Source organism: Musca domestica, unplaced genomic scaffold, assembly GCF_030504385.1.
Source record: "Musca domestica strain aabys unplaced genomic scaffold, Musca_domestica.polishedcontigs.V.1.1 47, whole genome shotgun sequence".
Classification (NCBI taxonomy): Eukaryota; Metazoa; Arthropoda; class Insecta; order Diptera; family Muscidae; genus Musca; species Musca domestica.
Window position 1 is genome coordinate 285,618 of NW_026712338.1, and position 13,678 is coordinate 299,295.

General features: G+C 31.0%; 1 protein-coding gene across 5 annotated transcripts in view; it reads right to left on the reverse strand.

The window, feature by feature from the left end:
• Positions 1–13,678, reverse strand: part of LOC131804684 (calcitonin gene-related peptide type 1 receptor-like) — a 79,474-nt gene that overhangs the window by 5,839 nt on the left and 59,957 nt on the right. For all 5 annotated transcript variants that reach the window (XM_059127741.1, XM_059127742.1, XM_059127740.1 and 2 more), the window contains exons 4-7: positions 3,179–3,269; positions 2,992–3,083; positions 2,683–2,809; positions 2,377–2,478 (exon numbers count right to left, since the gene is read on the reverse strand). In XM_059127741.1, coding sequence (XP_058983724.1) covers positions 2,377–2,478; positions 2,683–2,809; positions 2,992–3,083; positions 3,179–3,269 — 412 coding nt within the window. The remainder of the gene's footprint in view (positions 1–2,376; positions 2,479–2,682; positions 2,810–2,991; positions 3,084–3,178; positions 3,270–13,678) is intronic.

A 13,678-nucleotide genomic window follows, 5' to 3' on the forward strand; every position in this document is an offset into this window, starting at 1 on the left:
TTTTTGTATCGAATTCCGTCTCATATTTCAAATTTGAATACTGTATCTATAACCGATCAATAGATATATGTATACAAAAACTCAATTTTTTGGAGGTACCTCCGATTCTGATGCTATACCTCCGAAGCAATGCTGTATTGGGAAATTTTCAGGAAAATCTGTTTAGCTGTTGTTGGGTCTATAAATTACAAAACAAACAATCAAACGTACAGACATTCATTCTTTTATAAATATAGAAGAAGATATAATCAACGTCCAGACGAAGCGACTAAAACTGGAATATCCAAAATTTGCACGTCTTGCTGCGTAGACATGTGATAAGTCAGGATTTTTGAAAATCCGAACTAAAAGGATAAGAAATGTACTAAAAAGTTAGTACTTTGAATTGGACAAACGGAATGTGCTAGAATTCTTAAAATTAAGAAAGAGAACCGGAGAGACTCATGTAGCTATAAACTTTGGTATGAGAATCAAAATTGGATAGTAGTGAAGGTGGTTTTGGAAATGGGTACTACAACTGTTCGAAAAGCACCAAGTTATACAGTATCGAGTGAAGGGTTAGAGCTGAAATCCCCAAATTTGATATCGAGGCCCCACTTGGTATCTGGTATTGAAATATGGAGGTGATTTTGGAAATGTATATTGCAAGTGCACGAAAAGTACTAATTGTATAGTACCATATTTCGACAATTTTTAGGTGAAGAGATAGATTGAAATTTGATGTTATTGTTGCAGTTCGTTTGTGGCCGGGACACATGGATGTGTTTTCGGAAATGTGTACTATAATTGTACTAAAAATACTAAATTGTATTAAACTTAGTCTTGGAGACAAAACTATGAAATTTAATACTTAGATAACTGTTGGTATCTGGCGTTGAGATATGGAGTTAGTTTTGAAAATGTATTCGAAAGTACAAGATTGAACTAAATTTGGCAGTGGGTGAAAAGATAGAGCGGATTGAGATATGGAGCGGTTTTGCAAATACTAAAAAAGTACTAAAATTCAACGAAAAGTACTAAATGTTACTTTAAGTTCCAGGCTCAGCTGAATTTTTATACCCTCCACCAAAAAAGGTATGGAGGGTATATTAAGTTCGTCATTCCGTTTGTAACTCATCGAAATAATCATTTTAGACCTAACAAAGTATATATATTCTTGATCAGCGTAAAATTCTAAGTCGAATTAGCCCTGTCCGTCCGCCTGTTGTAATCACGCTACAGTCTAAACGAATTAAGATAGGAAGCTAAAATTTTGCACAGATCTCTCTTTTGTCTGCAGGCAGGTCAAGTTCGAAGATGGGCTATATCGGTCCACGATATCGTATAGCCCCCATATAACGGTATCCTCCGATATTCGGTATTTTGAAGATGTTAGCCGCACTTCTCAATGGAATTGTCTGAAAATTCACACAAGTAGTTCCTTGTGAATACTTTACCCCCTGAGAGAGAATTGTCTATACAGGTCCACGATATCGTATATGCCCCATATAACGGTACCCCCCGATATTCGGTATTTTTATGATTTTACCCACATTTTTTATCGGAATTGTCAGAAAATCCACACAAGGAGTTCCTTGTGGGTACTTTATACCTCGGCAAAGAATTCTCTATATAGGTTAACGATAACGTATAGCTCCCATATAACGATACCCCCGATATTCGGTATTTTGTTGATTTTAGCCAGATTTACCAATCGTATTGTCTGAAAGTACTTAACACGCAGACATAGATTTGTCTTTATAGGTCCACAATATCGTATATCCCCCCATATCGGCATCTTCCTATATTAGATATTTTAAAGATTTTAAAAGAATTTTTAATGGATTTTATTTATTTTGAAATTTTCTAATTCGTTCCAAATGGTGGAGGGTATTCAAAGTTCGGCCCGGCCGAACTTACTGCTTTTTTACTTGTTAATGTTTGTTTTTTGCCTTGTTAGGGCGTAGATCGTATGTTTATGATATATTTTTCCTAATTTTTCTGACTCATGCAAAACGACATGGTGGTTTCCTACCTAACCCTGACTCTCCAATTTTCTTCATACTTCACATAGGGAAATTAGATTTCGTGATCTGAAGATGAGATATATATGCTTAAATTTACTGAGACCTCCCCCACAAAAGATATACATGATTAAATGGTAAAAAAATCAAACTGATACTTTTAAACGTTTCCATTACCATAATTGCTGCCGAATAACTTATACGACTTAATTACATTCCCATGACTCCAAATATACAGGGATTAAATAAGGAAGTTAAATATTTATTGCGATTGTTCAAATTTTTAATAACCTTTTGAAATTAAAGCATAATGGTAGTCCTCTTCAATCTTCTTGACAGTTGATATATGGAAATGTTTCCCCTTTGTACTTACCACAACTAATACCAAATGAAGATGTAATCCCTCACAGAACATCCAAAAGTAATTGACCAACATGAAATAGTGGATGACCAAATGAAGTATTATGCACCAGTACTGGGAATTGACATTCGATATTCAGAATTGGAAAAGGAGAAAAGAAATATTTGTATTATTGCTTACATGGATATAAGACCACAAGGGCCATAGGTATACACACACGCACACTCACAAACCAAATGTACTTTAACATTTTAAATTAAAATACACACACACAAACATACTGCAATACAGACACGCACACAAAGTTTGTCTTCTTACCGGATTGTCACGTATAATCTGTGGATCTTCGACAATAAGTTTATACCACATAATCCAGGTGATACATGTAAATGCCAACGATGCAAACAAATGAACATGGATACGTATCCGGGTGCATCGTAAGGACCTGAAACAGGAGGCAAAACGAAACGAAAAAACGCCATAGTAAAGTTGTAGTGGGAGTTTAATTGAAAGACATAAATAAGAAAAAAAAAAACACTGTTTGCATTGGAAGATTGACGCTATACCACTGAGCAAATGGATTTGCGTGAAATCCATTCAATTTACACTTGGGCGTTGTTTACTCACTTGAAACCCAAAAATATTATCAATGACAGGAATAATGCCACACAGGATACACTGTAGCCTTTTACATACAGCTCATTGACGAACGTACGAAACTGATATACATGAAAAGATATTCAAATTTAATTTATTTATTTTTTTTGCCGAAATTCAATTTTAAAATGTGTCATTGCTAGTTTCGACATCTTACCTCTAAATCCTCGTAATCTATACAGTTTGTATAATTTGACCATTCTTGTAGACTGTCCGGATGATGATACCAAGTGCCATTTTCTAAACAACTGAAATTAAATTGAAATTTAAATGAGTAGGTGTGTGTGTGCTCGTTATCTTGAGGGGGAAAAATTCAATTTGAAGATAGACCTTAATTGCTGACAGACAAAAACTGTTCAGTTTAAGTTTTCCAAAAAGAGGCCTTAATCTGTATTTTATGGTTTGAGGTGACAGGTACCGATATTTGAAAAGTAGAAACAAGAACTTAGTAACCAGTCGCATCATACCAAGGTCGATTAAAATTTGAAAACATAACCTAGTGCCACTACATTTATCGAAGGTATTTTTATGTCGTATGTATCCTCTCGTATCAAATATAACAGCTATAGATTATTACGGTATATAATATATATGAGTTTTAGCTATTCTAAAACCGATTAGATTCAAATATGGCAGGTTTTATTCTGGTCGCAACTTGATCGTATGATCCAAAATTACAATCTTAACATGTTTGATGTACCATTTACATTAAATTGAAGGAAAATAGGGTAAGTGTGCCTAAGTTCGGCATGTCCCAGTAGTCGGCACTTTTTATTTTTAAGCCCTAACAAATGAAACTTTTATAACTAAATGTATTTTGTTTACTTCAAATATATTGCCAGCTATCTTTGAGTACAATTTCGCTAAGAAAAGATGATTTATTCTAAAAAAAATTAAATTTTTGTCTGTGAAGGTCCTCAACAATTCATATTCTTAAGAAAAGTACAATAAAGACGTCGAATCAGTTTAACTAAACAAAAATATTATATTTTAATGAATTAATTTATTATTATTATTAATTTTGCTTACAAAAAATTTGGTATGCCGACTGGTATGTTCCAACCATACCGACAATTGGCAAGTGGTTCCGACTACTGGCAAAAAAGCATTGTTTTAATAAAACTACAAATTTATGAAATTTAATAAAAAGTTATTAAAACTTTATTTATTATTGCAAAAACTATACAAAATTTCGAATCTGAATAAATTAACTTTGTAATAATTGAAAATTTCCATTCAGAATTGTGAGCGATTAAAAACGCGAAAATCCTAAAAGTGCCGACTACTGGTACACTTACTCTACGTATTAAAGCTATATGCAAACTTCTAGGCTGCATTTGATATCTTGAACCGAATATTATTTCAATTTGGAACGATTGTCACTAATTTCAATAAGGATCATGCTTAGACCAAACATTAGAGTTCTGCAAAGTTGTATCTCAGTCGGACCAAATATGTGACCTGTATTTGTGTTTAAATATTACATGGACAAATATATGGTGTAGGATAAATCAATCGACTCTGATTCTATAAAGATCACCCAAAGGAACAGTGGATATATCTAATTTCCATTTGCTAATTTTAAGAATGTAGCATTCTTAAAAAATCCCAGCCCATCTACTTAAAAATTGTCTTTAAAACTATTGAACTGAAACTGAAAAAAAAAATCTAATAAAATCCACGCCTATTATCTTTAAAAAATCTTAAAAAATCCTCGCCTATTATCTTTAAACAATCTTAAAAAATCCAGCATAATGACCCGGAGATGGTATTTGAAAAATTCTTAAAAAAATTCACGGCTATAGACCTAAAGATGATTTGTGAAAAATTCTTAAAAAATCCACGCATATTGACTTGAAGATGGTCTTTGAAAAATTCTTAGAAAATCCACGTCTATTAAACTGAAAAAATTCTTCGAAAAATTCTAAAAAAAGGTCCACGCCTATTGACCTGAAAAAAATCGTTGAAAAATTTTAAAAAATCCACGCCTATTGACCAAAAAAATCTTTGAAAAATTCTAAAAAGAATCTACGCCTATCGAATTGAAAAAAATCTTTAAAAAATTCAAATCCAAACCTATTGACCAAAAAACATCTTTGAAAAATTCTAAAAAAAATCTACGCCTATTGAACTGAAAAATATCTTTGAAAAATTCAAATCCAAACCTATTGACCAAAAAAAAAAACTTTGAAAAATTCTAAAAATAATCTATTGAACTGAAAAATATCTTTGAAAAATTCACATCCAAACCTATTGAACTGAAAATGGTGTTGAAAAATTCCTAAAAAATCCAGACCTATTGACCAAAAAAATATCTTAAAAAAATCCATGCCTATTAACCTGAAAATGGTCTTGAAAAATTCTTAAAAAAAATCCATGCCTCTTGAAATGTAAATGGTTTTGAAAAATTCTTAAAAAGATCCATGCCTATTGAAATGTAAATGGTTTTGAAAAATTCTTAAAAAGATCCATGCCTATTGAAATGAGAATTGTCTTGTCTCCTATTGAACTGAAGATGGTCTTGAAAAATTCTTAAAAAATCCACGCCTATTGAACTGAAGATGGTCTTGAAAAATTCTTAAAAAATCCACACCTATTAAACTGAAAAAATTCTTTGAAAGATTCTAAAAAAACTCCACGTCTATCGACCTGAAAAAATTCTTTGAAAAATTCTAAAAAAGGTCCACGCCTATTGACCAAAACAAATCTTCGTCTATCTAAAATCTACGTCTATTGAACTGAACAAATTTTTTGAAAAATTCAAATCCAAACCTATTGAATATGGTCTTGAAAAATTCTTCAAAAATCCAAGCCTATTGATCTGAAGAAGGTCTTGAAAAATTCTTAAAAAATCCAGACCTATTGACTAAAAAATCCATGCCTATTGACTAAAAAAATCCATGCCTATTAAACTGAAAATGGTCTTGAAAAATTCTTCAAAAAATCCATGCCTATTGAAATGAAAATGGTCTTGAAAAATTCTTAAAAAATCCAGACCTATTGACTAAAAAATCCATGCCTATTGACTAAAAAAATCCATGCCTATTAAACTGAAAATGGTCTTGAAAAATTCTTCAAAAAATCCATGCCTATTGAAATGAAAATGGTCTTGAAAATTTCAAAAAAAAAAAAAAAAATCACGCCAAAAAATCTTTAAAAAATCCACGCCTATTGAAGTGAATATGGTCTTAAAAAATCTTTAAAAAATCCACGCCAATTGAACTGAATATGGTCTTAAAAAATCTTTAAAAATCCACGACTATTGAACTGAATATGGTCTTAAAAAATCTTTAAAAATTCCACGCCTATTGAAATGAAAATGGTCTTGAAAAATTCTTAAAAAAATCCATGCCTATTGAAATGAAAATGGTCTTGAAAAATTCTTAAAAAAAATCCAAGCCTATTGAACTGAAAATGGTCTTAAAAAATTCTTAAAAAAATCCATGCCTATTGAACTGAAAATGGTCTTAAAAAATTCTTAAAAAAATCCATGCCTATTGAAATGAAAATGGTCTTGAAAAATTCTTAAAAAAATCCACGCCTATTGAACTGAAAATGGTCTTGAAAATTTTTTAAAAAATCCACGCTTATTGAACTGAAGATGGTATTGAAAAATTCTTTAAAAAAACCACGCCTATTGAACTGAAGATGGTCTTGAAAAATTCTTAAAAAAATCGAAGCCTAATGTTGTGAAGATGGTCTTAAATAATTCTTAAAAAATCTACGACTATTGAACTAAAGATGGTCTTGAAAAATTCTTAAAAAAAAACACGCCTATTGAACTGAAGACAGTCTTGAAAAATTCTTAAAAAAAATCCATGCCTATTGAAATGTAAATGGTTTTGAAAAATTCTTAAAAAGATCCATGCCTATTGAAATGTAAATGGTTTTGAAAAATTCTTAAAAAGATCCATGCCTATTGAAATGAGAATTGTCTTGTCTCCTATTGAACTGAAGATGGTCTTGAAAAATTCTTAAAAAATCCACGCCTATTGAACTGAAGATGGTCTTGAAAAATTCTTAAAAAATCCACACCTATTAAACTGAAAAATTCTTTGAAAGATTCTAAAAAAACTCCACGTCTATCGACCTGAAAAAATTCTTTGAAAAATTCTAAAAAAGGTCCACGCCTATTGACCAAAACAAATCTTCGTCTATCTAAAATCTACGTCTATTGAACTGAACAAATTTTTTGAAAAATTCAAATCCAAACCTATTGAATATGGTCTTGAAAAATTCTTCAAAAATCCAAGCCTATTGATCTGAAGAAGGTCTTGAAAAATTCTTAAAAAATCCAGACCTATTGACTAAAAAATCCATGCCTATTGACTAAAAAAATCCATGCCTATTAAACTGAAAATGGTCTTGAAAAATTCTTCAAAAAATCCATGCCTATTGAAATGAAAATGGTCTTGAAAATTTCAAAAAAAAAAAAAAAAAATCACGCCCATTGAACTGAAGATGGTCTTGAAAATTTAAAAAAAAAATCCACGACCATTGAACTGAAGATGGTCTTGAAAATTTCAAAAAAAAAAAAATCCACGCCCATTGAACTGAAAATGGTCTTAAAAAATCTTTAAAAAATCCACGCCTATTGAAGTGAATATGGTCTTAAAAAATCTTTAAAAAATTCACGCCAATTGAACTGAATATGGTCTTAAAAAATCTTTAAAAATCCACGACTATTGAACTGAATAAGGTCTTAAAAAATCTTTAAAAAATCCACGCCTATTGAATTGAAAATGGTCTTAAAAAAATCTTTAAAAAATCCACGCGTATTGAAGTGAATATGGTCTTAAAAAATCTTTAAAAAATCCACGCCAATTGAACTGAATATGGTCTTAAAAAATCTTTAAAAATCCACGACTATTGAACTGAATATGGTCTTAAAAAATCTTTAAAAAATCCACGCCTATTGAAATGAAAATGGTCTTGAAAAATTCTTAAAAAAATCCATGCCTATTGAAATGAAAATGGTCTTGAAAAATTCTTAAAAATAATCCAAGCCTATTGAACTGAAAATGGTCTTAAAAAATTCTTAAAAAAATCCATGCCTATTGAACTGAAAATGGTCTTAAAAAATTCTTAAAAAAATCCATGCCTATTGAAATGAAAATGGTCTTGAAAAATTCTTAAAAAAATCCACGCCTATTGAACTGAAAATGATCTTGAAAAATTATTCAAATAATTCACGCCTATTGAACTGAAAATAGTCTTGAAATTTTCTTCAAAAAATCCACGCCTATTGAACTGAAAATGGTTTTGAAAAATTTTTAAAAAATCCACGCTTATTGAACTGAAGATGGTATTGAAAAATTCTTTAAAAAATCCACGCCTATTGAACTGAAAATGGTTTTGAAAAATTTTTAAAAAATCCACGCTTATTGAACTGAAGATGGTATTGAAAAATTCTTTAAAAAATCCACGCCTATTGAACTGAAAATGGTTTTGAAAAATTTTTAAAAAATCCACGCTTATTGAACTAAAGATGGTCTTGAAAAATTCTTAAAAAAAAAAACACGCCTATTGAACTGAAGACAGTCTTGAAAAATTCTTAAAAAAAACCAAGCCTATTGATGTTAAGATGGTCTTAAATAATTCTTAAAAAATCCAAGCCTATTGAACTGAAGATGGTCTTGAAAAATTCTTAATAAATCCACGTCTATTGACTTGCAAAAATTCTTTGAAAATTTTTAAAAAATTCACGCCTAATGCCCTTAAAATGGTCTTTGGAAAATTATTAAAAAAAAAAAATCTATGCCTATTGACCTGAAGATTATCTTTGAAAAGTCTTAAAAATATTGAACTGAAGATAGTCTAGAAAAATTCTGCTAATCCGTGCTAATTTAACTTAAGATGGTCTAGAAAAATGCTCCTATTGAACTGAAGATGGTCCTGAGAAAATCTTAAAATTTCCAACATTAAAGACGCTTGTTACAAACTTCAGATTTTCAGCTCCATCCCCTCCCCAAATACCGAATGCAATTCTACTTTACGAAAGTTTAAATTCTAAATTCTTTAAAAAAACCACGCCTATTGAACTGAAGATGGTCTTGAAAAATTCTTAAAAAAATCGAAGCCTAATGTTGTGAAGATGGTCTTAAATAATTCTTAAAAAATCTACGACTATTGAACTAAAGATGGTCTTGAAAAATTCTTAAAAAAAACACGCCTATTGAACTGAAGACAGTCTTGAAAAATTCTTAAAAAAATCCATGCCTATTGAAATGTAAATGGTTTTGAAAAATTCTTAAAAAGATCCATGCCTATTGAAATGTAAATGGTTTTGAAAAATTCTTAAAAAGATCCATGCCTATTGAAATGAGAATTGTCTTGTCTCCTATTGAACTGAAGATGGTCTTGAAAAATTCTTAAAAAATCCACGCCTATTGAACTGAAGATGGTCTTGAAAAATTCTTAAAAAATCCACACCTATTAAACTGAAAAATTCTTTGAAAGATTCTAAAAAAACTCCACGTCTATCGACCTGAAAAAATTCTTTGAAAAATTCTAAAAAAGGTCCACGCCTATTGACCAAAACAAATCTTCGTCTATCTAAAATCTACGTCTATTGAACTGAACAAATTTTTTGAAAAATTCAAATCCAAACCTATTGAATATGGTCTTGAAAAATTCTTCAAAAATCCAAGCCTATTGATCTGAAGAAGGTCTTGAAAAATTCTTAAAAAATCCAGACCTATTGACTAAAAAATCCATGCCTATTGACTAAAAAAATCCATGCCTATTAAACTGAAAATGGTCTTGAAAAATTCTTCAAAAAATCCATGCCTATTGAAATGAAAATGGTCTTGAAAATTTCAAAAAAAAAAAAAAAAAAATCACGCCCATTGAACTGAAGATGGTCTTGAAAATTTAAAAAAAAAATCCACGACCATTGAACTGAAGATGGTCTTGAAAATTTCAAAAAAAAAAAAAATCCACGCCCATTGAACTGAAAATGGTCTTAAAAAATCTTTAAAAAATCCACGCCTATTGAAGTGAATATGGTCTTAAAAAATCTTTAAAAAATTCACGCCAATTGAACTGAATATGGTCTTAAAAAATCTTTAAAAATCCACGACTATTGAACTGAATAAGGTCTTAAAAAATCTTTAAAAAATCCACGCCTATTGAATTGAAAATGGTCTTAAAAAATCTTTAAAAAATCCACGCGTATTGAAGTGAATATGGTCTTAAAAAATCTTTAAAAAATCCACGCCAATTGAACTGAATATGGTCTTAAAAAATCTTTAAAAATCCACGACTATTGAACTGAATATGGTCTTAAAAAATCTTTAAAAAATCCACGCCTATTGAAATGAAAATGGTCTTGAAAAATTCTTAAAAAAATCCATGCCTATTGAAATGAAAATGGTCTTGAAAAATTCTTAAAATAATCCAAGCCTATTGAACTGAAAATGGTCTTAAAAAATTCTTAAAAAAATCCATGCCTATTGAACTGAAAATGGTCTTAAAAAATTCTTAAAAAAATCCATGCCTATTGAAATGAAAATGGTCTTGAAAAATTCTTAAAAAAATCCACGCCTATTGAACTGAAAATGATCTTGAAAAATTATTCAAATAATTCACGCCTATTGAACTGAAAATAGTCTTGAAATTTTCTTCAAAAAATCCACGCCTATTGAACTGAAAATGGTTTTGAAAAATTTTTAAAAAATCCACGCTTATTGAACTGAAGATGGTATTGAAAAATTCTTTAAAAAATCCACGCCTATTGAACTGAAAATGGTTTTGAAAAATTTTTAAAAAATCCACGCTTATTGAACTGAAGATGGTATTGAAAAATTCTTTAAAAAATCCACGCCTATTGAACTGAAAATGGTTTTGAAAAATTTTAAAAAATCCACGCTTATTGAACTAAAGATGGTCTTGAAAAATTCTTAAAAAAAAAACACGCCTATTGAACTGAAGACAGTCTTGAAAAATTCTTAAAAAAAACCAAGCCTATTGATGTTAAGATGGTCTTAAATAATTCTTAAAAAATCCAAGCCTATTGAACTGAAGATGGTCTTGAAAAATTCTTAATAAATCCACGTCTATTGACTTGCAAAAATTCTTTGAAAATTTTTAAAAAATTCACGCCTAATGCCCTTAAAATGGTCTTTGGAAAATTATTAAAAAAAAAAATCTATGCCTATTGACCTGAAGATTATCTTTGAAAAGTCTTAAAATATTGAACTGAAGATAGTCTAGAAAAATTCTGCTAATCCGTGCTAATTTAACTTAAGATGGTCTAGAAAAATGCTCCTATTGAACTGAAGATGGTCCTGAGAAAATCTTAAAATTTCCAACATTAAAGACGCTTGTTACAAACTTCAGATTTTCAGCTCCATCCCCTCCCCAAATACCGAATGCAATTCTACTTTACGAAAGTTTTTACTACATAAATCATCAACCTCAATGTGTCAACCCTACGGCACAAAAAAAGTAATTCATATACCAAATTTTCGATTTCCTAGTTCATTCATTTCACAAGTACTAAACTGGGTAGCATTTAGTACTTTTCATACCTTTTTAGTACGTACATACTAACAGTGATCCTAATGCCAAATTTTAGATTTAAAGCTCTATCCGTCCACCCAATACCAATTTTAGTATCACTAAGTACTTGTTGAACGCATTTCCAAAAACAACTGTTTAGCTCAACCCTACCCAGGAGCAGTGACCCCAGTACCAAGTGTTCTGAAGTCCTGCCTTATTCATTTTAATAAAGTTCTTACACTAGTACACATTTCCATAACCATAAAAACACACTGTGAACTTTTCTAAATAACCATCAAAATATTCCAAAATAACACCGCTTATCGAAAACCTATTTAGTTTTGCAATCGTTGGTGATTATAATTTTTTATACCATTAGGGTCTATTTCATACGATAATGACCACTAGGTCTGGAATGAAGGTGGGCAATATCGGTTAGCTCTACCTCTCCATAAACAGAAATATTGTCGAACAATACATGATATTAAGGAGGAGCTATACTAAACCTGTAAAGAAAGTCTTAAAGTCGGGCGGGGCCGACTTTATGATACCCTACACCACTTTGCTAATTTAGTAGAGCTCCACATAACAATTAAAAGTTTTTATGGGAGAATTCAATCATACACGCTATGATTATAATTATAATTTAAAGTTCAAAGTACTAAATATGCCGAAGCTTTTGTATCTTTTAAATTGGGAATTGTATTGCCCATTTGGTGCACAATTAATTTGAAATCGGATAAAGATATATATGGGAGCTATATCCAAATCTGAACCGATCTCGATAAACTTTGGCAAAGATATCTCTGAGCTGTATTTGATATATTTCCCTGAATATCGTTGTTACGGAGTGCATATTACGGCTCTGGGTAACAAATATAACGAATCGGATGAACAATATATATGGGAGGTATAGCTATATCTGAACCGATCTTCACCAAATTTAACATACTAGCTTCTAGACTCAATTCGGTCGCATGTGCTAAATTCCATCCCATTTGGACAAATATTAAACGTTTGATGCACAATAAAAGGTAAATCGGACGAAGTTATATATGGGAGCTATATCCAAATCTGAACCGATCTCGATAAAATTTATCATATGTATTTCTGAGCTGTATTTGATATATTTTCCCAAATATTGTTGTTGCAGAGTGCATATTACGGCGGCGGTGGACAAAAATAACAAATCGGATGAACAATTTATATGGGAGCTATAGCTATATCTGAACCGATTTCGATCAAATTTGGCATACATATTTTCAGGCCTAATTTGGGTGTATATGCAGAATTCCATACAATTCGGGCTGATATTACTCGTTTGGTGCACAATAAAAGGCAAATCGGACGAAGATATATATGGGAGCTATATCTAAATTTTGACCGATTATCTCCAATTTCAATAGGGTTCGTCCTTGGGCCAAACAAATGATCTGCGCAAAATTTCATCTGGATCGGGCAATAAATGCGACCTGTACTTTGTTTACAAAAATACATGGACAGACGGACGGACGGACGGACATGCATAAATCGACTCAGAATGTGATTCTATGCAGATCATCAAAAGGAACTATGGGTCTATCTCGTTTCCTTTTGCCTGTTACAAACAAATGCACAAAGACATAATACCCTGACCACCTTGTGGTGTAGGGTATAATGACAAAAAATTGTCTACGCAGGTTCAGGTCTTCGCACAGCTCCGATATAACGGTACCTCCCTATATTCTACATTTTGATGATTTTAGCTACATTATTCACCGTTTATTTCAAGTTCCGAATTAGAATTTGGTAATGACAAATAATGCCTGTGTGGGTCCACGTCGTATAGGCACCAATATAACGGCAATATTCGGTATTTTTAAAATTTTAACAAAATTTTTTCAGGATTTTATTTCCAAATTCGTTCCGAATGGTGGAGGGTATTCAAAGTTCGGTCCGGCCGAACTTACTGCTTTTTAACATGTTTCATATCACCCTGTATATATACTAGTGCCCTTCCCACAAAACACCAAAGTTAACATTCCTTAACATAGTTTTCCTATACACATGCAACTAAATTCCATCCAAATTTTATCCAATAATTTTTGTTTCCCAAAACATCTTTCATTTGCATCTTCATCTCTCAAATTTCATTTCCTTTATAAACTTTTGCCAA